The sequence below is a fragment of the Drosophila grimshawi genome, unplaced genomic scaffold, assembly GCF_018153295.1.
Source record: "Drosophila grimshawi isolate 15287-2541.00 unplaced genomic scaffold, ASM1815329v1 contig_44, whole genome shotgun sequence".
Classification (NCBI taxonomy): domain Eukaryota; kingdom Metazoa; phylum Arthropoda; class Insecta; order Diptera; family Drosophilidae; genus Drosophila; species Drosophila grimshawi.
In genome coordinates, this window is record NW_025063240.1 from 23,036,381 (window position 1) to 23,061,735 (window position 25,355).

The 25,355-nt window shown below is 36.4% G+C and overlaps 4 protein-coding genes and 3 non-coding genes across 7 annotated transcripts; 4 read left to right on the plus strand and 3 right to left on the minus strand.

The window, feature by feature from the left end:
• Window positions 1-3,776: 3,776 nt before the first annotated feature.
• On the minus strand, window positions 3,777-13,881 carry LOC6558995 (la-related protein Larp4B). Its single transcript, XM_043215508.1, has 10 exons — window positions 13,784-13,881; window positions 11,043-11,940; window positions 10,717-10,966; window positions 9,388-9,798; window positions 8,642-9,154; window positions 7,982-8,608; window positions 7,086-7,581; window positions 5,409-7,040; window positions 4,720-5,240; window positions 3,777-4,353 (listed from the first exon to the last, which is right to left on the minus strand). Exons 1-9 carry the CDS (start codon window positions 13,797-13,799, stop codon window positions 5,002-5,004), a joined length of 5,082 nt encoding a protein of 1,693 aa, XP_043071443.1. The 5' UTR covers window positions 13,800-13,881; the 3' UTR covers window positions 3,777-4,353; window positions 4,720-5,001.
• Window positions 13,882-15,805: 1,924 nt separating this feature from the next.
• On the minus strand, window positions 15,806-17,134 carry LOC6558846 (eukaryotic translation initiation factor eIF1). The gene is made up of 3 exons (XM_001983182.3): window positions 16,974-17,134; window positions 16,597-16,754; window positions 15,806-16,179 (listed from the first exon to the last, which is right to left on the minus strand). The coding sequence occupies exons 1-3, from the start codon at window positions 16,999-17,001 to the stop codon at window positions 16,033-16,035; spliced, it is 333 nt and encodes a 110-aa protein (XP_001983218.1). The 5' UTR covers window positions 17,002-17,134; the 3' UTR covers window positions 15,806-16,032.
• Window positions 17,135-17,249: 115 nt separating this feature from the next.
• LOC6558501 (60S ribosomal protein L28) lies at window positions 17,250-19,269 on the plus strand. The gene is made up of 4 exons (XM_032739102.1): window positions 17,250-17,314; window positions 18,113-18,212; window positions 18,411-18,653; window positions 19,077-19,269. The coding sequence occupies exons 2-4, from the start codon at window positions 18,120-18,122 to the stop codon at window positions 19,173-19,175; spliced, it is 435 nt and encodes a 144-aa protein (XP_032594993.1). The 5' UTR covers window positions 17,250-17,314; window positions 18,113-18,119; the 3' UTR covers window positions 19,176-19,269.
• On the plus strand, window positions 17,506-17,582 carry LOC6558001. The gene has a single exon (XR_047000.2). It is a non-coding gene; the product is annotated as a small nucleolar RNA CD11 (small nucleolar RNA).
• LOC6557977 lies at window positions 17,738-17,814 on the plus strand. Its single transcript, XR_046999.2, has one exon. It is a non-coding gene; the product is annotated as a small nucleolar RNA CD11 (small nucleolar RNA).
• LOC6557769 lies at window positions 17,979-18,053 on the plus strand. Its single transcript, XR_046998.2, has one exon. It is a non-coding gene; the product is annotated as a small nucleolar RNA CD11 (small nucleolar RNA).
• A 59-nt stretch (window positions 19,270-19,328) lies between the features above and the next one.
• On the minus strand, window positions 19,329-21,373 carry LOC6557323 (fork head domain-containing protein FD2). The gene is made up of 3 exons (XM_001983180.1): window positions 21,000-21,373; window positions 19,825-20,080; window positions 19,329-19,751 (listed from the first exon to the last, which is right to left on the minus strand). The coding sequence occupies exons 1-3, from the start codon at window positions 21,371-21,373 to the stop codon at window positions 19,329-19,331; spliced, it is 1,053 nt and encodes a 350-aa protein (XP_001983216.1).
• Between the last annotated feature and the right edge of the window lie 3,982 nt (window positions 21,374-25,355).

The following is a 25,355-nucleotide window of genomic DNA, read 5'->3' on the forward strand; positions in this document are numbered from 1 at the left end:
GCATTTATGATTTGTTTTGTTTTTTTGTTTCGGTTCTTGTCTGGTTTTTTTTTACTGTTACTTAGCTGTTGTTTTTTAGTTGTTAGCTCGTAAGTATAAATTGTATTTAGTTTTTTATAATTTGTCATATACATTATTATATCGAGCACAAAATTCACTCTTTAACTACACAGAAAAAGTGAATTTTTATTGTGGCTTTTATTTTTTGTTTTTGTCTCAGTGTATTTTGTATTGGTAATGTTTATTATAATGTATTTATACGTTTTTTTGCATAGGGATATTGTTTAGTTAATTTTACGCTTTAGTTTATAGTTTTTAATCATATGCATTTTTTAAACCATTTTTTTTTTCGTTTTCCTTTTTTTCATTACTTTACATTTATCAATTTTGGTACAATTAATATTATTAATTATATACTCTTGATTTTTTTTTTTGTTACAATCATATTTTCCTATATCCATTTTTTTTAACAAATATTTCTCTTTTTGTTTTTTTTTCTTTCTCTTGTTGCATGTTTTTTTTTTTAATGATAACAATAATGTGCGCAAGCATTTCTTCAATATGCAATTAATTTGAACGAAAAAAACAAATAAAAAAGGTGAAGAGGAAGAAAAAGAAAAAAAACATTTCAACTTAATTGAAAACAAATCAAAGTCAACTAATTCAACGCCCGTTTCACAAGGGGCACCCAAGAATAACGCCAACGATGACAAAAAGTAGGTTGTTCCAAAAACTAAAATGATATGATATGAAATATAATAATGGCAGTGCCAAAAAGAATGAAAAATATATATATCCATATTTATATATATATATATATATATATATATATATATATAGCAGGCGTTCATTAGCTGCATATTTATGTGTTTTTATAAGTATATATTAGGGGTATTCACACTCAGTTCAAAAGGACCTGTAGAAAAAATTCTCTTTAATTTTGGACATTTTTTTCTGGCTTTGAATACCTCCAATTTTATATAGTAATATTTATATATATATATATATATATATTTTGTGGCAGTGCCAAATGAAATAATAATAATAATATTGAGGGTAATTCTTCACCCCTTGTGAAAGGCATATTCATGCAAATAATAAATATAATATGCATTCTTCATAATAATAATAATAATAATAATGATAATAATAATAGTGCCTTAAAAGCTGTTTGAAATGACTCTGCAAGAACCAAAAATAAATTTAATAAGGAACATAAAAATTTAGTTTTTAGTTCTGGCTGATTGTGTTTTGAGGATAGTTACAAGCATAAATATGTATATATATATGTGTGTATATATATATATAGTACATATACTAGTTTATTATTATTATTATTATTATTATTGTTTGTTTTTTGATGTTGTATAGTATAACAAGGTGTGTTTTACGTGTCATAATGCGCTGCTTAAAATGTACAAAATAAATAACTTAAGAACTGAGGCTTTACAATAACAATTGAATATTCATTAAGTTTACTTTTTGTTTTTGCCTTAAAATTATTCAACATCAACAATGTTTCTCCCTCTCTCTCTCTCTCTCTCTATTATCTCTCTTCTCCATTTATGCTTGCTTTCAATTCATATCATGTCAATTACGTTTCATTCCATTTAATTTCATTTCGTTTCGTTTTCGCTAACTCGCTCGCTCTCTCTATTTCTCTCTCCGACAAACACCCAACAAAAAATACATGTGAACTGGATGGAGCAGCCTGGGCAGTGGCTGGCGGGAAGGGGGCTTTTCATTTTGATCGGGCAAAATCAATGTTCAAATTTTTTTTTACATGCAATTTTAGAGCTCGTCTTTCTCTTAGTTGCATAATATCACACATCACACTGTTTTCTGAATGCCCTTGCCCCTTGTCCCCCTCTGCATACACCACCCCTGCTCCGCTATTCCCAAAGTAGTCTAAACCCATTTGTTCCAGTTCCAATCGTTCTAATTTACTTTAAGCAGTCGTAATTCGGCGGAGCTAACTTTTCGTATGTGATGGCGAATGTATGTGTGCATCCAACTGTAAAACTGGCCTAAGGTGGTAACCAATTAATTAATCAATGCTTGCAGAATGAGAATGAGGAGGAATAAGGCGAAAAGCGTGTGGAATATGAAAATGGGCGATATACAAACTATAAAACTATGTAGGTGTGTGTGTATGAGGGTGTATGTGTGTACACCACTGAGCAAGGCTCTTTTCAGTCGCAGCAGGAGCTGCCAAGAGAATTAATTAGTACAGCAGCAGTTTTGTGTGTGTGAGAACTTAAAGTAAACAACATTTCATCGGGCCTGCTCAGTGGGCAACATGTTTATATACATAAATTATGTATACACATGTATGTGTATGTATTTAGTATAGGCACTTAGCATATTCGATAGCAACTATATATATGTATATATATATATATACATGTGTATGTATGTATAACTGGGTCTTTTTTGAGGACAACTTGAGGCGAGAGAGTTTTGAAAAAAAAAAACGCTCTGGATTTGGTATATTTGAATCAGTGCCGAACCTCACACTAAATATTATTAGTTTACTAAAAAAAGAAAATTAAGTTCAAAAATTATAATTAAAGGCAATTGGCTTTCATTTTGAGTTGTTTTTGTTGCTTGGAAATGAAGAAGGGGCACGTCGGCAACATTTGTGCCTCTACACCACAAATGTTGCAAGTGTGTGTATCAACTTGCCTATCTTAACTAACAATGCATATATACAATGTATATATACATTTACTAAACATATGTCAACTTAATGTTAAGCTTTATCCTTTTTGTATGTGTGTAGAATATATATATAACTATATATATATATCGTAATCGCTTAGTCTCTAGAGTTTAATGTCTGCCAATTTGTTTTTTGTTTTTTGTATGCCTTACTCTTAATTTACACATGCCTAAAAACTGATTCAACTTCAATCAAAAATAATAATTTTTCAGTTTTGTTGTGCGTGCAAAGTAATAAACGAAAAATTTGAAAGAAAAGTCATAATGAGCATTAGCATTTAAATACAATATTTTCATCATCATCATATTTGTTTTTTTTGTTCGTTTGTTGAGAGAGAAAACAAATTGTAAGAATTTATAACTGTTGCTATAGTCAAAAATATATATATAAATATATATGTATATATATACTATATACATATACATATAAATATATATATATCACTTTTAAATGCCTATTTGTGTTTGTCCTAAAAACCTCAAAAAAATTTCAATGTATTAAAAATTTGTTTGAGTGAGTGTCGAGTGAGTGTTTGAGTGAGTGTTTTGTGTTTAGTTTATGGCACCATTTCTTTGTCAGTGTGTGTGTGTTGTCTATACAAAAATATGATTTGTATGTGTTTGTGTTAGGAGTTAATCGTTTTTTTTTGTAATTTGTAATTTGTTTTTAATATTAGTTTAGTTTTTTGTTGTCTACGCGTTATAAAATTGTAGTTTTTTTATAGCATTGAAATGTATGAAACCATCAAACTGAGAAAATTGCCATTGTTTTTTCTTTGTATGTGGCAGAGTTGCAATAATTTTAAAATGTATGCAAGTATTCTCCCCTAATACATATATAAATGTTTGTTTGTGTGTGTGTGCCAGTCTGTGACTATGTGTGTGTGTGTGTTTGTAAGTACAAAAGAAATTCCCGAAGGCTCCAAAGAAGAAAAATATAAACGAAATAGAAAAAAAAACACAAGACTTCAATATCAGACTAAACTTCATAAAAATATTGTTAAATAAATGTGAAATAAATGGGCGACTAGCGTATATAGTCACCTCTCTAAACCATATAAATATATATATATCTATATAAACATAGGGCTTCATATAGGCTATATATATGACAGATATTTGAAATCTGCACTTATTTTTTTGTTTTGGTAGCAAATGAAATGTGAGAATATATATAAGAAAATTAACACAACTCATGATTGGCATCAGTACATGAGAGTAAATAATGAGAGAGTTTTGTTTTAAGTTAATAATAATAATGCTAATACTACAATTATTATTATTATTTTAGCTAACATTTGCAAATCGGTTACAACTTGGCTTACTCCAAAAATTTAAAGATTACACTAATCGTAAACGTAAACTTAGCTTGGGGCATAATATAATGATTATCCTTCTCTCTCTCTCTCTCTTTGTATATGCGCTAATCCAAATCCTTCCCTAATCGTTGCTCTAATCTACATATGTATTTATGTATGGGTGAGTGTGTATACATGCGTGTGTATGTGTGTGTTTGTGTGTATGTGTATTCATTATGCACCATTATTCCTTTTGCCTACTTCTCGTGTTATTTATTATGATAACTGGTCCAAGCTGATCGTCCCTCTTTAAACTTCAGCCATACGACGACAACTGCAAGTTTAAAATAAACAAATTATTAACAATAATTATATATATATATTATATAAAGATAAATACAGTTGCAAGAAAAATAATATATGATAATAATAGCATCACTTCGAAACAGCACTTTTCTTACGAATGGAAAAAGCAAAGGTTTGATTTTTAATATATTGTTTATAAATAAAAGATTTCTTTATAATCTGTAATAAAAATATATTTATTTTATGAATAATTTTATGTTTTTTTTCCGTGTCAGTTTTTTAATTGAGTCTCCCTTGCATTTCTAAATTTAAAAGTCACACATATCTTGTGAGAGAGTGGTGCTATTATTTTGTTCAACTGTGCAATTGTAGATAATGAACGCAGTAAACTCACCTTATATATGCCTCCTTGGTTAGCTCGTAATAGTAATAATAATAATATCTATAGCGCTTATATAGATATAACAAAAAACGGCTTTCGTTTGCTATTTACACATGGAATTTATGTACAGTAGGATTTGGGTTTGGGTTGGGATTGATTTCCAGGGCGGGGATAGTATTGGAGTGGGGGATGGGTGTGAGGGGGTTGCGGGATTACCATAGGAGTTGGGTGAAGCAATGCACCCTAGCAAAGTAATTTTCACATTTGTCGCATATTCGGCGACTTGCTTTGCTTCTAAGAATTATTTGCTCTCGATTTGCGATTTCCTCCGCCCGAATTAGCATTGGTGTGATGATGATGATGATGTTGATCCGTATTGTTGGATGCTGACGATGATGATGTTGATCCGTAATGCTGATGATGTTGTTGATGTTGCTGCTGCTGTTGATGTTGCGGTGGTTTCTCCTTACTCTGGTGACGCGAACTGCCAGTCAATTGGCCAGCATTTGGTCGCGATTCACGATGGCCGGCGTCTGCAGAAAAAAAAACAAAAAGAGATGAAATGTAATATAGAAAGATAAATATATATAATCAATCTTATAATCTTAAGATATCTAGGATAATGATATTGTTATTATTATCGATTCTATTATTATCGATTATATTCTATTATTATTATTTATAATAATTGAGAAACGCACCCTTATCTTTGGCGCCGCTTTGGCCTGTCTGCTGATTGAGGTTTATTGTCTGTGTGCTGCTGCTGCTGCTGGCTGCCTTGCCACCAGTTGTCGCAGCACCTGTTGCAGTTGCTGTTGTTGTTGCCGCAAAGCGTTTCTCGGTTGTTGCAGTTGCTGTTGCAGTTGCAACTGAGGATGAAGTGGCAGCATCGCCAAAGACCAGCTCCAGCTTGTGGCTTTGGCTGCCCGTGGGCGACAACAGGGCGGCGGCGCCACCGCCCCCCTCTTTGCCACCACCTCCAACCGACGCCGCCGCTGCCTCTGAGTTGACTCCAGTGGCAGCTGCCTTATGATGTTGTGCCACTTGGGCATAACTCAGCTTGCTGGCCGTGCTGCTCGCAGCGGCAGCAGCAATATTCTCCGTGGATGAATTCGAGTTTGAGTTGATTGTGGATGTGGCAACATTTTTATGCTTGCCACTGGCATCCTTGTTATTGTTGTTGCTGCTGTTGTTATTGTTGTTGTTACTGGCGTTGAGCTCCTTTTTGTTGGTTGGCTTCTTGTTGCTGCCGCTGCTGATTTGCAGCTCTTGAAGACCGGCTGTTGCGGTTGCCACGGCGACGTTGCAGGCGCCAGCGCCCGAAATCGTCAAGTGCCCCATGGGCAACCCTTGCTGCTGCTGTTGTTGGTTGTAACAGTCGACAAAGCGTTGCTGCTGCTGTTGCTTGTTGTTGCCGGCGTGTATTGGATGCATTTCATCCTCAGTCTTGTTTAATTTATCAACAGCAGCTGCAGTAGCATCCTCGCCAACAGCAACTGTTGCTATTGTTGGTGTTGCTATCGTCGTCGCATTGTTGTTGCTGTTGCTCAACTTGTTGCTGGCATTGATATTTGGTGTTAGACACTTTATCACATGGATGGGGGGATGATTATTGCTAGAGCTCTGCTTAGCATAGTTTTTAGTATTGTTGCGCGGCGTTGCCTCCTCAGCGGGCACAACGACAACATGTTGCTGATAGTGTTGTGCCAAATGTTGTTGTTGTTGCTGCTGTCTGTTGGCTGCTGCAACAGCTGCTGCTTCTTTGCGACTGGCCTTGCCTTTGCCGGTGCGCACCACATCCGACAAACGATTCTCAGCCCAGTTGGAAGAGTTGTTGCTGTTGTTGTTGGTGGAACTGTGCGCATTGCTGTTGCTGTCGGCATGTTGCTGTTGCTGCTGCTGCTGCTCCACACCACACTCCAGCTGAGCTGGATGTTGATGATGATGAGCAGCAGCTTGGCTGTTTTGATTGGTCTGCTTTTGTGTTGTTGGCGCTGAGCTGTTGGCGTTGTGCATGTTGGCGGATGAAGAGGAAGCAGAGGAGGAGGAAGCTGCGGCTCCAGCGGCAGCGGCATTGTTGCTGTGATGATGATAGGATGAACCGTGTGACGGGCCAGAAGTGGCGGGCAGCGGCGGAAAAGCGCTTGCCTCCAAATCAAATTGCGGTGGTTGTGCTGGGGCAGCTGATTGCTGCTGCTGTTGTTGCTGTTGGTGTTGCTGCTGCTGCTGTTGGTGTTGCTGCTGTTGCTGCTGGTCCAGTTGTTGCTGGTGTGCCTGATAGCCCAGACTGACACCGCCATGATGCAAGCTGCGTTCGTTGTTGCCAGCAGCAACTCCAACTCCACTCGACAAATTGTTGCTGTTGTTGCTAGTATTGCTGTTGTTGCTGCTGCTGTTATTATTGTTGCCAGCAGCAATACTATTGTTGCTGTTGCTGCTCATACCCAGACTGTTGTTGCTGCCAATCGAATTGTGGTGATGGTGATGATGATGATGATGATAGCTGTGGCCCGAACTCTGCTGTTGTTGTTGCTGCTGCTGTTGTTGTTGCTGCCCAGCAGCAGCAGAAGCAGGCAAATGATGTTGCTGCTGCTGGGATTGCTGTTGCAGCGTGTTGTGGCCATGACTGCTGTGATGTGATGAGTGATGCTGCGACATATTTGCCGCATGCTGCTGGGCATGATAGTTGGGATTGTAATTGTTCCCCTTGTAATTGCCACGATGTTGCTGTGGTGGCGCCGCCGACTGTTGCTGCTGCTGCTGTGTGGCATCGTGTGTGCTGTAGTGGCTGCCATCGCGAGCCGATTGTTGCACATTGCTGCTGGACGAGGCGGACGAAGAGGAAAGCAGCTGCTGCGGCGACCCAGCATATAACTGCAAATCGAAAAAGGAGAAAGATATTAGCAAAGATTCGATTTATATATAGCAACATTATAAATTTTTAGCTTAAAAAATAAATTGCGATATTTCGTTTCATGGATCCAATATATATTTTATATTTAATTATTTGGAAAATATCAGATAGTGATATATCTTTATTGTGTGGAACAGGGAAACGACCTATATAATTGATTTATTGGCATTAACAGAAAAAAATCCAATACTATTGCTATTTTTTCTACCGCAGCTAGTAATGAAAAAAACTAAAAATACTCCTTTTAATGTGATAGTTTGAGATTTTTGTTCTTCGCTAATTATTTCATATCCAAAATAATAATGTAAATAAATATACATTCTTTAAATATATTTTGATTAATTATAGCGAAATACTCACATTAACACGACCGCCTCCTGGTGAGTAGCTGAGACCATCCTCATCGCGTCGGCGACGACGCGGACGTGGCTGCCAGTGCAACAGCTGTGGTTGTGGCTGTGATTGCTCCTTGCCACCGCCACCGCCACCGCCAATGGATGTGGCCAACGAGGATGAGGAGCTGGCGGAGATGTTGCTACGAGCGCCGCCATGCGTTGTTGTCTCCACAACAATAATATTTTCAACGCCCGGCAACGCATCTTGGAGCTCAACAACGGGCTGAGCATGGACAAGCAGATGATGAAGTTGCTGCTGCTGGCCAGGTTGCGGTTGCTGTTGCTGCCCTGCAAGCGTTAATGTTGCATGCGTTGCGCTTGCAACGTTTGAGGAAGGCAATTGATAGTGGGTTTGTTGTGGCTGCTGCTGCTGCTGATGATGGCCATGATTGTTGCTGCTGCTGCTGTTGTTGACTTGCAACGCTTGTAACTGGTTACTGCTGTTGGCATAGTGATGATGGCTCTGATTGTAGCTCTTCTCCAGACTCTTTTGCATGCCACCCTTCCAGTTGGTTTTCAATGTGTAACGTGTGGTGCCACCAGCAGCAGCAACCGTGTTGCCAGCAGCTAGCAGCTGTTGCTGTTGCACAGTCTGTTGCTGTTGCAACTGCTGGTGTTGCACCACCTGTTGCTGCTGCTGGCCAGGCTGTTGCAACGGCAACTGTTGTTGCTGTAGAGGATCCACAATCGTTGCTGGCACCACGCTAATGCCACGCATTATAATGTTGCCACCTTGCAACTGTTGCTGCTGTGGCTGTTGCTGCTGCTGTGTCGCATTGTTGCGTGGCGCTTTAATGCGTTGCTCGCCACGTGCAGCTGCAGCACTTAAACTATTGGGATTGTTGCCACGATGACTGCTACTGCTGCTGCCGCTGTTGTTGCTGTTGTTATTGTAGCGACCACCGCCGCCCTGCGGCTTGTTGCTCACAATTTGTGTTGTGGCTGGCGGCGGCGGTTGCGGCGGTGGTGCAGTCGTAAAATTTGCTGCCACTGCTTGTGGTGCTAGCCCATTGGTTGCAAATATATTGCCACCAATCTCATAGAAGTTTTGGCCATGCGCCGCTGTGGCTGCCACAGCAGCAGTCGTCTGCCAAGGGGCAGCCATCAGGCCGGCGTAGAACGGCTGCTGCTGAATGGGCTGCAGAATAAGGGAGTGTTAGACATGGATAGATATATGTCTATATGGATATATACAGTTGCGAAAAATAATATGTAATAATAATAGCAGCTGTTCATTTTCTTCCTTTTTAAGAATATTTAATTTTCTTTCTCACTTCTAAAAACTTATTCATACATTTTTATCTATTATTATTTACTATTATTTGTTTTCGCAACTGTATACAGTATATATAGGTGGATGGAGATACTTACGATCAAGACCTGGCCGCTGTAGGGCACCGCAGTAGGTGCTATGGCTGCACCATTTCCAGTATAGACGAAACGCTGTGGCGCCGTATTGTAGCTAACTGCAGCAGCTGCAGCAGCGGCAGCAGCAGCCGCAGCCGCACCAGCTGCCGCAGCTGGATCGTAGACGGCGGCAGTTGGGGGTGAGTTGAGGCGATAACCGTTCTTGATATTTGGTACAGCTGCGATGCGATTGATAAACGATTTGGGCTTTATGCGTGCCATAATCGGTTTACCCTGAAACTCCTTGACCTCCTCCCGTAAATATTTATACGCCCGCTGCGCATCCTCATCCGATTCGAAGGTGATGTACCATGAATTGTTGGCAGCAAACTCACACGAGATGGGACGGGGACAGTGCTCACTGCTGAACAGCGCCTGGCAAATACAAAAATTCAAGAAAAATAAATACATATATATATAGAGCAATAGGTGATTGGTATAAGCTACAAAGATATATATTATATATATCAAAATAAAAGTGATTTTTATTTAAACATTAAAGTAACGAGAACATTCAATTTGCCGAACCAAGATCGTGGATTGTTAGATAAATTACAAGACTACGTTTTTAATAGCAGAGATAGCAGAAGCAAAAATTATTAATATATAATCGCATTATAATTTGAGCACAAGATCCGAGATGTGCGAACCACAAGTTTGAGAATAGAAAGAGTTAATAAATTTCTTATATTTCTAATCAGAGCTGCAAGTAAACTTTGAAAACTGTCAAAATCAGTTTGTAGCCCTTTCGCCAGAAAAAGAGCTAGTAGAAAAAAAACTGGCAAAGTCTTACATCATCAGCACCCGAGAGTGACTTTCATTTTATAAGCAAAGTGAATAAATAAGGGGCCAAGGTTACATCCTTGTTACGCCGGCAGTAAATTGAACAGACTTTAAAATTAACTTTGTGTTCGAAGAGAGTAAATTGTTATTTGGAAATTACTGAAATAATATCCCTTTACATTTGGAAGAAGTTAAGCTTAAGTTTGTGAATTAAACAAAGAGTGATTTTATATGAGAGAAAATCCTTACGTGGATAGATAGTAGAAATAACACTTTGTTAACAACAAAAGAAATGAATTCTAATAAGTTAGTGGTATGTAGATCTACATTTCATGAACCTATGCTGTCAAAGCATTGAATCAAGTTTCTACAAAGATCATGTTTCAGAAGTTACATCTATAATGCTCAAAATTATAATTTGATTTGTTGGCTTCAGCTATATTTAGATATATATATATATCTAATTAAGTTTAGTAGTTATTCGGTTATTGTCTCTACGGCTTTCTTTACCTTGACATCATCGAGTGGCGTGTTGTCGGATATTTCGCGCAAAATGATGATGCAACGTTTGTGATTGGGGCGCACGCGCAAACCATCGTCATCCACCTGAACGTTGGGCGATTCGCGCAGCACATCGGTAATCAAATTGATGTCCTTGGTTAATTTCTTAACAAGATTAAAATTGGCCACTGTCTTGATGAGCACATATTGATCGCTATCCATTTGCGATACCAGATAAGTATCCGTTGCTAGATTCTCTCTGCAAATGCAAATGATTTTAGTAGAGTTGGAGATAGGAGGAGGAGGTGGAGATAATTTCGACTTGGTCAACTTACCTGCAAAAGTAATAGTCAAGCTGTGTGGCCAGCATTTGCTTGAGCTTATCCAGCGGCATGCCGCATTCATCTGCCGCTAGCTGATGTTGCTGTTGCTGCTGTTGTTGTTGCAGCAACTCTACCGATTGCTGCTGTTGCTCGATTGCAACTAAATTCGTATTGTTGACGCCAGGTACGAGGGCCGTCGCCTCTGTTGTTGTGTAGCAGACAAGATTGCCATCGGGTGTCTGAGCCAATGCTCCATTCATGATGGCAGCGGCGTATTCACTACTGTCGATTGCTGTTGCTGCCACTGATGTGCTGTCGGCAACACTCGACGACGACAACTGTTGCTGCTGAGCGTACTGCAAGTGAGCAACGCCGGGATGATGATGTGCCGGTAGCAAATGCACTGGCGTTTGAATGCTCTGCGTTGATTGTTGTTGTTGCTGCTGCTGTTGATGTTGCTGCTGTTGGTGTTGCTGCTGTGCGGCTGCTGCTGCGGCTGCAACTGCCACAGCGTGAGCGTGAGAGGCGTGCGTGATGAGCTGTGGATGCTGCTGTTGTTGCAAATGCTGTTGTGCCTGTGGATGTTGCTGCTGCTGCTGTTGTGGATGCTGTTGCTGTTGTTGTGCTGTGGGCTGTGTTGCTACTGAGGCTGGCAATGCTACTGTTCCTGCTGCTGCTGCTGCTCCTGTCGTTGTTCCTCCTCCAACTCCACCTGCTGCTGCTGCTGTTATCAAGGGTATGTGGGCTGCTGTTGCTGCTGCTGCGGTGGCTGCTGCTGTTGTTGGTGCTGTCGCGATTTGTGTCGGCGTGCCAAACAAATTGGTGGCTAACATTGCCGTTTCAACAGGAACATTCGTGTAGACGGGCGGCTGAATTTTTACCGCATCTCCATTCATATAAACGTATCCTCCTACGGAAAGAAAAGAGAGGACAAAAATAAATGAATAGAAAGCCAAACAAATATATATATATAGATATAGATACTATTATTTATATTTATTAAATAATCAAATTTGGACATGTGTGAAATAGGCAAATGAATTAGTGTGTAGACTAAACAAGACTTTTATTAAAAAATCAAATGTGTATTAAATAGGCAAGTAAATTTAGAATTGAGACTAAAAAATGAATGAATGAATGAAAAAAATGGACAAACAAATTAATATGAAGTCTAAGTAAGATAATTATTAAATAATCAAAACAACTTAGCGTAAAACAGGCTAATAGATTTAGAATTGAGACTAAACAAGAAAATTATTAAATCTAGACTTGTGTAAAATACGGTAATAAATTAGTAAAAGAACTAAAAATCACAACAAGAAGATGTAAAACATTCAAATAAATTAGAAGAGTAATCAAGAGTATTATTAAATAATTTAACTAAGACTTTCAAAACTTCTGGAAATTGATAGCTGATAGCTATAGCTTGTTTATAAATAATTAAATAATGCCTTGCAATAGCATAGTAAATGACGACACAAATTGCCACTTATCAAAGTTTAAAGCAATTACTTTCTTTTTTTTATAGCACCTTAAACACAAACATTGAGGTAGATTTAACAAATAATACATAATATTAAATTATTAAAAAATCAAATCAAGACTAGTATGAAATTAGCTAATTAATTTAGAATTGAGAGTAAAATAGACAATTATTAAATATACAAATCAAGAAGGGAAATAATTTACACATGACAGTTTATGAAATAATTAATCAAAGACGTACTTAAATTAGGCAACATAAAAATTAGTATGAAGACTAAACAAGAGTAATTTAAAAAAATCCAAGTAGGTGTAAAATTGGCAAATAAATTATAAATTAGTCTGAAATCTAAATAAGTCAATTATTAAAATAAGACGTTTGTAAGAATTCTGAGAATAAACAGTTGAACTTGCAATAATTTGTTTACAATTTTCAATTCGTTTGTTTATAATTAATGACGACTCAAACTTCCATTAATAAAAATTGTAAATTAAATACATTTTTTTTTTAATACAAATCTGCTTCAATTGAAATTGGGTATTATATACAACATTTCTCTGGCGAGACGTGATTGCTATGCATTTGCCACAATATGTAATTAAATTGCACAAATAAACAATTAATGTGTACAGATGCCGTCAGCTAAATTTGATCCTAAACATAACCACAAAATTGATGAGGGGAGAGTTGGGTGGTGTGTGTAGTTAAGGGGCAAGTGTGGCTGCCTGCTTGTAAAAAAAAAAAAACTTATGCTTTTTTGGCCTCACCTTAAAGTAAATGCAGCAAATATATATAAATTTATATGTCTGTATGTGTCTATATGTATGTGTGTATATAGGTATGTGTGTATATAGGTATGTGTGTATATATGTATGTGTGTATATATGTATGTGTGTATATATGTATGTGTGTATATATGTATGTGTGTATATATGTATGTGTGTATATATGTATGTGTGTATATATGCATGTGTGTAGATATGTAATTGTGTATATTTATGTGTGTATATACGAATGGGTGTGTATGTATGTATGTTTGTATATATGACGACGATGTGTATGTATGTTTGTCTATATGTTCGTGTATGTTTTTTTTTACAAATATATGCATATATCTACTTATAAGTGTGTATGTGCTTTTATATACTCACAAACACACACAAACACATGAGGGTGCATTGTTTTGCATTTCCATGTTTAAATAGCCCGCACATATATATATATATATTTATAAATCTTTTCTATTGAAATTTAAAACATTTCTACTAACCTAGGTAATATTCCATGGTAACGTATGTTGGGCAATTGTCAAGAAATCCACACGCACACAGAGATACCGACACACACACACACACACAGCCAGGCACACACACACACAGGCACACAAACACACTTAAAGACACAACTCGGCTCTTCTTCTTTTGCTTCTGCTTTTTGCTTACTCCTCTTTCAAAAAAAAAACTTGCACAAACGTCAAACGCACACACACACAGCAGACACCACACACACTCACTCAGGCTTGCACTCGCTCAGGCAGTCATACACACACACACACAGCGGCGACGGCTGCGGCTGCTGCTGGTGGCAGCCAGCTGAGACTTTTTTTAATTGGAAATTTTTTGATTTTCACTTGTTATACTGTTATACTAGATTCTAGCTTATTGTATGAAACTTGATTACAGTTCCAAATTGCACCAGCAGTGCTTCTTCTTCCTCGCTTTGTGAATATTTTATTTATTTATTTATACTTTTGGCTATTGCTGCTGCTGTTGTTGTTGTTGATTCTGCCTCATTCTCGTCTTATTTTATTGCAACTTCGTCGCTTTAATGACTTAATTTTTGTGTGCTCTCATTAAGTTTTCCTTTTGTGGCTATTTTCGTTTTTCTTCGCCTTCCTTGTTTTCTTCTTTTTTTACGCAGAATAAAAATTGAACTAGCAATTGATTTTTTTCCCCTTTTTTCTCACGCCCGCCGCACCAGCAAAAAGTTGTTCAAACGAAACACCTGATTTTGTTGCAAACAAATTGTTTTTTAAATAAATATTATTAATATACTTATTTTTCCACACACACAAACAACGACGACGACGAATTCGTCACGCGAAAACTCTTTTTTTGCTAAAGCCAAAAATTTTGACGTCTCATCGCTTATAGAAAAACTTTCGCCCGTTCCATTTTGTCAAACGTTTCGATACGTTTTGCACACACGGTTGCATGCGGCGAAAAAGACACAAAAAAAATGACAACTGAGAAGGCAAAGCGAAAAAACAATTGCAAAAAATTCGCGCACGCTTTTTGAATATTGAATATTGACAATGATTTACGCTGCTTTTTAACTTAATAACTTATTTTTAATCAGTGAAACGTTGGAATTGAAATATTTGGCTGCTAATTAAACTAAAATGCAAACGACGCTGTGTCGAACAAATGTCAAAAAAAAAGAATGAATGGCTAAAAATAATAAAAATGTACTCACCACGTTGCGAAATATATCATTTAAATATATATTTGTATACATATATAGATGTGCGGTAATTATTTTCTTTGAATTGAGAAAAAAACCACTTGTTATGTGTGTTTTTGTTCTTCTCTCTTCTTCTTCTCAGCTCGCAGCATTGGCAATTTGTGCGCACATAAACGGAATTGAACGTTTTTGTCAAACGTATTGTTAGTCAGAAATGCACACAACCAGAATTGTTTACCTTACGTTTAATATAAAAAAAAACTCAATTGTGATTTATGATTTAATACACTCTTTCTTTCTGCTGTCGTCAAAAACTATGTGTGGCTGTGGTGGTGAAGCGATAGGCAATGTTGTTTCTCCGATAGATAGGCAGCATTGCAATTGTTCCAGCATCGATATGTGTGTACAACTCCTGTGTATTACATATATCGATAGTGTATTCATCGTCAGTGAGACCGTTTTAAAATAACGACTTATCGCATTTAAATGCGAGTGTCAGCATGAATTGTTATAAATATTTATATTTACCGTGTAAAATGTTACATATATATCGATATTGCCATATTGATATTAATCGTCAACGAGACTATTTTTATATCCTTCGTAAAATAGTAAACATTTTTTGTTTATAGATTTTTGTTTTTTTTTTTAGGATTTTGGTGCATAACTAAGGCGCCTGAATATCATCCGATATTTTTTTTTAAATATGTTATAAAAATGGCGGCTGACGGGAATTAACACTTGGGCAACCTTGGCACTTATTTTGTTTTTGGCATTGTAATTTTATTGAAATTACATTTGATGATTAAATGAAATAAACATTGGACAATTAATTTGAACATTTAATTTTATTTAACTTGTATGATTAACATTGTTCGTAGTAAATGGTCTATTGTTTTTTACTTTTTATGTATCGTTTTTTCTTTCATTGGAACAGAGAACTTTAGCAATTTCGGTGTTTATATATATATATATATATATAATATATATGTGTGAGTGTGTTATTTGTGTGTGTGTATATGTATGGAAATCCACACTTTGTTTTTGCAGCAAAGCTTAGAAGCCGTGGACCTTTAACTGGTCAGGCTTGGCGAGTCCCACCTTGGTCAACCATTGGCAGATGTTTTCACGTTGATCGCCCTGCAATTGCAGAACTTCACCATACTCGGGATGCTCAATCACAGTCCCATTACAAGCAAATTCCTAAAAATAAAATAGATAAGGAGCATAAGTCAAAATAAAATATATAAAGAACATAAGTCAAAATAAATAAATAAAAATCAAAACAGATAAGCACACAAATCAAAATAACTAAATAAAAATAAAAACGATGAAGCATAAATCAAAATAAAATAGATAAAGTGCACAAGTCAAAATAAATAAGTAAAAACAAAAGGCATAGATAATAATAAAATAGATGAGGAGCATTAGTCAAAATAAATTGATTGAAAAATCAATATAAATAAAATATAAATGTATTAGATAAAAATAAAATGGATAGAGCATAAATAAAAAAAAAAAATACAGGAAGGGCGTAAATAAATAAATAAAAATAAAGTGAAGAGCATACATACAAATAAAATAGCTAAGTCAAATTCAATTAAATTTAGCATAGTTTACCTTTTTACAGGACCGGACTATTTTCTTCAAGTCATATTCAGCGGATAAGCCCTGAACAGTGGTCAATGTCTTGCGACCGTTCCTCTGCTGGATTCTTATGTGGACAAGTCCGTCTTGAATGTCATCATCATTGCCCTTGATTGCATCAGCAAAGGGGTCTGAAATAAGTAATATATTCAATCATCTACTATATGAAAAAATCACTACTCACACACACATTTATATATAATATACTGCACTTTTGTATATACGTATGTGTGTGTGTGTGATGACTAGACTAGCCCCAAAAACGAGCAGCCATTTTTATATATACACACACACAAACATAAATACGTCCATGTGTGCAAAATGGAAATAAAAAGAAAACGCGTGCTTACCACGAGTGTTTAAATTCTGGATGGACATACGACAATAAAAAGAAACTGCAGCCTAAAATAAAAAACCTTTTTCAAACGCAGTAAATACGATTATGTACTTTAAATTGTAATTTAACTTTCTTGTTTCTTTTTTTGTTTTATTGCGAAGAGCTTCGAAAATGTGTCTGACAAATAGGGATGGCTCTAAATATCGATACAGTTGGGCAAAGACACACACGATATGTGTCATTGCCGTCGATATATCGTTGCAATAGCAAGCCTGCGTGCGCTTAAGCGCAGCCAACTTCACGTTTCTCTCCGGCTGCCATATTTCTTTCCTGCTTGTCTTTCAACGAGAAAAGGTGGGCATTTTGCAATTTGTGCTGTTTTAGTTAAGTTATAAAGCTGCCAAACTTTAGTGAATGGCACAAAAATGTACCGGATATATTGATTGTTATAAATGAAACCAAATTTTGGCATATTAATTGCAGCTTGTGGAGATAAATGGTAAAATTTGATGTGTTGATTTCACACGTGTGTTGAGCAGAAGCAGCTGAAAAATTATGATGATTGATTTTGGCGGAAGAGTTCTTGAAGACTAAATTCATCACCCAAGACTGACTTTGAAATATTTCTAAATAAATAAATAAACTGCATAGATGCATATTAATTATTTGTATTTTAATTTTTTTTAATTTCATATTTGTTGCTGCTGTTGCTTCTTCTTGGCTATTCCATTTTGGTTGATCTTAGGTGAGAAGCACATGGAGAAATTTTAGTGAGCAAATTGTAAAAATGATGAATGATTTTGGCTGAAGAGTTCTTGATGACCATATTCATCACCCAAGACTGATAAATATTACTCACTAAAATTACAAATTGTTTGAAACTGCTTACCATTGAAAACTAACTTTATTTTTTGCATTTTCATGTTCATGCTGCGCCTTTTGCTGCCACCAATTGTTGCATGGAATAATAGGTAAAGTGTGTTGCTGATATGATTTTAAATATTTTTTTTTTTTTTTTAATGATGACCAACCTGTTTTATGTCGCGGAAGAGTTCTTGAAGACTATATTCATCACCCAAGGCTGAATTTAAGACTAATTGAAGAACTCATCCATTTCTTTTCTAGACTATATATTATATTTTCTCATTGCAGACGTACGATGGCAACCTCTTCGCACCTAAATTGGTTGATCATTCGCAACAACAACGCCTTCTTGTTGAAGAAGCGCGATGTTAAGAGACCTTTTAGCACAGTAAGTCGATTAAAAATACCCTTTTGTTTTTTTTTATTTTCTCGTTGAATGATGTTTGCAATTTATAACTTTCACAATGATATTTGAATACAACATGATAGTAATATCAAATCTGACAGAATAATTTGAATTTACATGTTATTTAGTGCTGTAAATTTACTAGTATTAATCAATATGATTTTTCCTTTATTTTTATAGGAGCCCAACAACTTGACCAATGTCAGCTCTTTCCGCTATAGTGGCGTGGTGCACAAGAAGACGCTGGGAATTGTGCCTGCTGGCGATAAGAAGGGTTTCACCGCTGTGCTGAGGAAGGGCAAATATGGCCAGCGTCCCGTCAAGAATACGGTGCGTGTTAATTTCAATGCTGGACCACGTCGCTCGCTCAAGAAAATGAAGAACCTGCTGACGGGCTCCAAATACCGCAAGGATCTGACACAGGTATAGTCGTCATTCGATATAAGATCTATTCTCTTGTATATATAATATATAGATTTTGTATTTGATCGTATGTGATGATATCTTTATTTTACTACTACACCAAGATCGCAGAAGATTCGTGTTGAAACAATTATCTGATTTACTATTTAAAACACACTTTATTTATTGATGAAAGCAACAAAATATTAATTCTTATTTTTTAATTGCAGGTAAACACTGAAAAATATTTAATGCTCTACAAAGCGGAATATGTGAAATGAAATCATTTTTACTGTCCTCCGATGATGAAATCTATTTAAATACTACCAAGATCGCAGACTGTTTTGCTGTTGAATATTCTTTGCTGATGTCACTCTCCAAATGAACTATTATACGTATTTTATTATTAATTTTAATTTATATATTTAATCTCTCTCGCTGCAGGCTGCTCTCCGCCGTGCTTCAGCAGTGCTGCGTTCCCAAAAGCCCGTGCAGAGCAAGGCCAAGAAGCCCGTTCAAATGTCGGCCAAGAAGCCCGAATAAATATTTGTGTATCTGCCTGGGAAATTGAGTTGTTTTTTCTACTCAAGAATAAAAAATACGTTAAAATCCGAAAAATAAATGTTTTGGTTTTTAAGCAGAAGAATTTTAATTTTAATGTATATATTTTGATTTTAATATGCATAGTTTTAGCAGTCACTGTTTCCCAATTATGTTGTCAATTGTGAAGAGCGTTGTTTGCTTTGATCTGTTGCATGTCCCAGCGGCAGCCGAGCTCAACTCGGACTCTGACCCAACTCCAGCGAGTGGCGGCGTACTGAAAGCGCTCGGGGAATGTGGATCTTCTGCAGCACTTAGAGCTGTTCGACTGGAGCAGGGACTGTCTGCTCTACTGGAAGCTGTGGGGGCATCTCCACTGGCAAAACGTGGCTTGTTGTTGAACAGATTGTTGAAACCAAAGGAAACCGATAAATACTGACGATGCAGCTCCGTAATCCGATCCGAATAGTTGGGCCGGAGTGCAGCGGCTCCCGCTGCATTATCACTGCAAAATATATCAAAGTCGGGCAGGGATTCACTGGTGGATCTTAGCTCGCCTTCATTGCTACCCATGGAATCCTGCCATTAAATATACAGATAAATAAATAAATATATGTATAATTTTGAGCTCCTTGAGGGTTTTGCCTCTCACCTTGCCCGTTTCCCTGTCGTAGCGAGTTGAGCTGCTGATGCAGTGCCTCCGCCTGGTGCGACGGCGGCGATAGTTGCCCTGCTCGAACATGTCTGTGGCGGATGCGTCCAGCATCCAATAGCTGCCCTTGCCAGCGCTATCATTATCCTCAATGGTATTCTTGTCCCGCGCCACCTTCACAAAGCAATCGTTGAGCGACAAATTGTGCCGAATGGAATTCTGCCAGCCCTGTTTATTTTCACGATAATACGGAAACCTGGAAAAGTACAAGTACAAGTTGAGGTCGGGTTGGCTATAATCCATGCAGATCTTAAGTCAAAATCATTGACCCCTTTTGGAGATGCGCCAAAAATAATTGGACGTCAGAACTAATTCAAAATTGTGGCGACATTGCTTACTGCTACTTATATACGTGCTCAGGAATTATATATTTATTTTAATATGATAATATTTATACGTATTTTAATGGCAAGTTAAATGCTTATATACACACAATTTAGATCGGATTTTACATGTTTGTATACCCTTGCTGGGGGTGTTATACTTTTGGCGGTGATCAGAATTAATACAGGAATCAAAATATGTATAGACATTTATTTTCTTTAAATTATAGGTATTTATTGTATTTTTTTATATATTGTTTATATATAGTATTGTTAAAATAAGAAAAGTTTTGTGGAACCGTTAAATATTAATCTTCCTTACATTAATCATATTTTGGAGCTGCTGTTTTTTTAAAATAATATTTAGAGACATCAGAAATGAATTCAGTCTGAGCATTTTGACCATGAAAGAAATTGGATTAGGAATATCTTTATTTTTGCTATGTAGATAAATTGAGCACACTTTGGACATAGTCTGCTTTTCATTAATATTTCCAAATGCATTTCAAAAATGAATTTAGTCTGAGTATTTCGACTATGAATGGGACTGGAATTAGTAATTTCCAAATTTTTGGTATGTAGATAAACAGATTTACCTCTGTTTAAATTTGGATTATAATTGACAGTATTCACATTTTTGCTATATGTATAAATAGGTTAAGCACATTTTGAATCTACTCAAAATAAATATTGTAAGTAATATTTAAACTGTTATAAATTTAGTCTGAGCATTGGAATATCTGGAATATAACTAGCATCGATTGCTGATTATATAGTAAGGAATACACTCACTTATCCATGATGAACTTGTAGATGCCGCTGAGCGTTAATCTCTGGCTGGGAGCACTGCTGATGGCCATGGCAATCAGGGCTATGTAGGAGAAGGGCGGCTTCTCCGGTCGATGATTGTTGTGCAGGAATGAGATGGGCAATGTCCAGATATTGTTCTGCAGTGCCAGCAAATTATCCATGCCCTGGTAATAGAATGCCGAGGGGAAACCAGCACATGCCAATGCTCCTCCATCCATCATATTCACAGCTCCGACGGCATTGCCAACCAGCGGATTATTGCCACGCAAATAATCCGGACATCCGAGCAATGTGTTGACCAGTTGCTCATTATCTTGGATAGATGTGGATGCCGTATAGCAGGAGGTGGGCAGCATCTTTATTTAATTATGTGTTTTTATATTTTGTTTATTAATTGAATATTAAATATTTCTTTAGCACTTGCTTTCTTAGTAATTTGTATATAGTATGTAATTAGATATTTATTTAATGAATATTAAATTGGAGTACACTTCGTGGCACAAATTAAATATTTAATATTAACATTTGTATATTAATTAGTATTCAAATTGAATACACTTCTTAGCACCTCGTTGCTCAGTAACTTTTTCTACACTGTGTAATTAGATATTTGTTTACTTTTTGTTTATAAATGAGTATTAAATTTGAATACACTTTTTAGATCTTGTGTTCTGAGTAACTTTTATAGAGTCCTTATATGGGACAACTTTGCTAAACTTTACTACAATTCTTCACTTTTATTGCGCAAGGAGTTTTCTCAAGATACTTCCGATTGTAAAATAATTCCTGAGTGATCCGCACGCGTCTCGATCTGTAGCGTCCGCCAAGAAGTCCGATAGACAAATAAATGGATTTTGTGGGCTGGCTATGGAGGATAGTCAAAGAGATCTAGAGAGAGAGAGAGAGAGAGAGTTATAAATAAATAAATAAATGTGTGTGTGTGTGTGTGATGAGTATGCAAATGAAAAGGCAAAGAGCAGAACAGAGAGAGAGAGAGCAGCACTCATTGGATAAGAATCAGGCTAGGATTATGTATAGCTGGAATTACAAGTAGTTGATCGATATTTGTTGAAAATGTCTCCCAAAGTCATCAATCCACAATCATCTTTGGTGTGCTCATCAAAGAGTTCTTTGAAATATTTGCTTATATCCATTATAGGTTTAAAGCAGACTTTTCATTGGTCGACTAAGTTCCAGTAGGGGCGTTCATCTTACACACACACACACACACATTAATTTTAAGATCTTTGCTCTTTCTTGTTTTCGTTTTGTTTTTCATGGGCGGAGTCAACGAATGCCGCGTGGGTGTATTCAAAGTGCTCTTTTATTTGTGGTCTATATACATTTGTAATTATTTCAACAAATGAAAATTGAGCAAAATTTTAAGGCAAGCAAAACTAGCTCGATTGATCTTTAAACAACGTTATTTTTGGTAGCTTTAAAAACGCTTCTTGTTTATTTAGAGAATAGTAAACTAAAAGACGGAAATCAGCATTTAATTTAGTACAGCTTACAAATTAAACAATTAATTAATGAATTTGACTAAACAGTAGATTAAATATTTGAAAAATATCTATTTAATATGAGCCTGAGAAATACTATATCTCGGCATTTATTTTGAGACCCGTAATCTAAGAGTTGAAAAAATTTAATTCAGTGCAGATTGATACAATTATTTTGTGAATTTTGAGTAAAAAGTATATTAAATATTTCAAAATACTATACTATAAATTATCAATTTATGTAGTGATGTTTGACTAAACACTAGAAATAGTTGAATATTTCAGAATAAATAATATAAAATAAAATTTGAGCCTGAGAGCAAGTTTATCCTCTCATTTATTTAGAGATCAGTAAATGAAGAGCCGCAAATTTAAATTCAATTTAGTACAGTTTATATTAACAATTATTTTGTGACTTTTGTGTAAACAGTAGATTAAATATTTGAAAAGTATCTACAAAATATGAGCCTAAGAGCTAGTTTATCTCGGCATTCCTCAGCGATGCCGCTATCTGGAATATAATCCATAATTTCCTTTTGGATTTTTATGACCTTTCACAAGTACTGCATTTTTACTCTGATTTACTTGCTCTGAGTTCGGTGGTAAATGAAAGTCTTTTGCCATATCGCACAGAAGGTCGTAAAAACGATGTTGTATACATTTAAAACACAGGACTACGATCGATTTTACGACTTTACGATCGAGTATCGGCCTGTCTCAAGTAGTGGGAAAGCAGAGACTCATTTAAGGGAAATAAAAACAATAAATACAAACCAATTGAAGTTGAGTTTCACTACACACATGTGTCTTTGTGACTCTGGCTCTATGATCTGTGAACTCGCAAATGACACAAAGGATTTTTCACGCTATCTCTTTCTCGTTCTGTCTCTCTCTCTCTCTCTCTCTCTCTCTCTCTCTCTGTGTCTCCTTCCATTCATGAAGTTGATTTTACGATCGCTTACCGCGGCCAAAATGGGTCATAAAACAATGGGTTATCCTAGAAGAAGAAGTAGTTGGGCAGACTATGCAGCTATGCAAAGCACGTCTCTGGGATCTTCTGCTTTTGTCTGCCCGGAGTGGGAGTAATTGTTCTTTACACTCAGAGAAAAAAAATCAACCTGAATAAGTATTGGAGAGTTTTTCTTCTTTTTTGCAATCATTTCTAAATATAAGAAAATAGTTTTTTATTAGAACGGATTACCCTAAATAATTAAATATTTAAATTGAAATTGAAAAAGAAAATAAATATTAGCAACATTGATATGACATTTAAATGCAAAATGGGAAAATCATAGAAAAAATCCAATCAGTCCAAACAAATTTGATTAGCCCTGTAAAATAAATGATATCACTTTTGCTTATATGTGAAGTCTAAATATACGAATGTTTAATCATAATATAAGTAACATATAAGCAAATATAACAAGTCTTCTATGGACAGTCGCAAATACCCTGGAAGTTAGACATATTTTTTTCTAAAGGATAGAGGTAAGGAACCCTTGGCGAGTTTCTAAAATTCAGAGTGATTTCTTTTGCTGAGTGTAGTAGTTCTCGCATGTCCCTGTCATCTGGTGCACTGGTCTGGTCTGGTCTGGTTTGGGTTTGATTTGCTTTGGTTTGGATTGCTTATTTTTAGACCTATGCTGGGAATAGTATTGGAAACAAATAGATTTCTTTTTATTGCCACGATGCAGCACGCAAAAAGCAAACATTCCCAACAAGTCTGAAACAAAAACAATGTTTTTATTTGGCTTCGAGCTGATCAATGATCAGTCGACAAGTCGACGACGAGTCAACGCTAAGCCATAAAACGCCCAACCGACTGTTTTGTTTAGTTGATCGCTATGGCCAACCGCAAGTTAATCAAACCAACAACAGAAAACAACAGAGAAACACACAAAACAATTGCAATTATAGTTTAGTGCGTGACATCTTGCCGATCGATGCTTGTCTTGGGCCTGATTTATGACCGGGTCTCCCTCTGATCCCATCACATATGTAAGCATGTTTCCCCCATCCCTTGGAAAAGTCAACACCTTGTCAAAATTTGATTTGCTCACTCCGCGTGCAGTTGCATCAAAATTAAATCAAAACAACAAATCATAGATCATCCCCCACATTTGCCCCATTCCCTGTCCCATTCCTCCTGCCCCATTCTGTGGCTGCTCAAAACAAGAGCGATTTGTCAAAACTGCCTCGCGTCGCGCACCAAACATTAACAACAACATCTATTACACTCGGAAAAAAACCAACTTTGAATTTCAGAAATTGGCCTTATTATTCAGCAACAAATATTAGATAATTTTACATTTAAATACCCTCTGAAATCCTGAATTTTTTCTAAGAATCCATTTCTTCAAAATAGAAAATATCGATATATATGTTTAGAAATTGATTTCTTACGAATAAAAAATATTTCTAAAAACGTTTAGAAATTAAGAACATAATTTTGGGTTTGTCAATTCGGGGCAATCATTTCGAAAAACCGGAAAAACTATTTAGTTTTGAGGTGAATCTTTTGCTGAGTGTAGTGTTGGCTATTTATAGTTGGTGCCGTTAAATGCAGCACAGCAAGTAGGGTGGAGGATGGATGGTGGAGGTAGGAGGGAGTAGAGCCCTCGACAGGGCTATTAGCTGCGTGCTGTTGTTTGACAACAAATACAAGCAGCAATATAAAGTGGCATTCAACACAGCCTCAACAGACTCAGCCTCTGCCTCTGCCTCAGACTCAGACTCATCATCATCAATGTTGTTGTTGCTGTTGTTGCTGTTGTTGCTGTTGGCGGCGTTACACATCATTGACAGCAAATTATCCACATTACCTGAATTGTCAGAG

Bases quoted from the DNA above. Each gene is read 5' to 3' on its own strand.
- LOC6558995 (XM_043215508.1), bottom strand. The intron at 9,155-9,387 runs GTAAGTATCTCC...CTTATTCTGCAG, and splicing joins ACAGCGGCCAGGTCTTGATC to CCCATTCAGCAGCAGCCGTT. The intron at 8,609-8,641 runs GTGGTGCAACAC...CAACAGCAACAG, and splicing joins CTGGCCAGCAGCAGCAACAG to ACTGTGCAACAGCAACAGCT.
- LOC6558846 (XM_001983182.3), bottom strand. From the start codon at position 17,001: ATGTCCATCCAGAATTTAAACACTCGTG. The intron at 16,755-16,973 runs GTAAGCACGCGT...TACTTATTTCAG, and splicing joins CCAGAATTTAAACACTCGTG to ACCCCTTTGCTGATGCAATC. The intron at 16,180-16,596 runs GTAAACTATGCT...TTTTATTTTTAG, and splicing joins TAGTCCGGTCCTGTAAAAAG to GAATTTGCTTGTAATGGGAC.
- LOC6558501 (XM_032739102.1), top strand. From the start codon at position 18,120: ATGGCAACCTCTTCGCACCTAAATTGGTTGATCATTCGCAACAACAAC. The intron at 18,213-18,410 runs GTAAGTCGATTA...TTATTTTTATAG, and splicing joins TTAAGAGACCTTTTAGCACA to GAGCCCAACAACTTGACCAA. The intron at 18,654-19,076 runs GTATAGTCGTCA...CTCTCGCTGCAG, and splicing joins ACCGCAAGGATCTGACACAG to GCTGCTCTCCGCCGTGCTTC.
- LOC6557323 (XM_001983180.1), bottom strand. From the start codon at position 21,373: ATGCTGCCCACCTCCTGCTATACGGCATCCACATCTATCCAAGATAAT. The intron at 20,081-20,999 runs GTGAGTGTATTC...GTACTTTTCCAG, and splicing joins TACAAGTTCATCATGGATAA to GTTTCCGTATTATCGTGAAA. The intron at 19,752-19,824 runs GTGAGAGGCAAA...ATTTAATGGCAG, and splicing joins ACGACAGGGAAACGGGCAAG to GATTCCATGGGTAGCAATGA.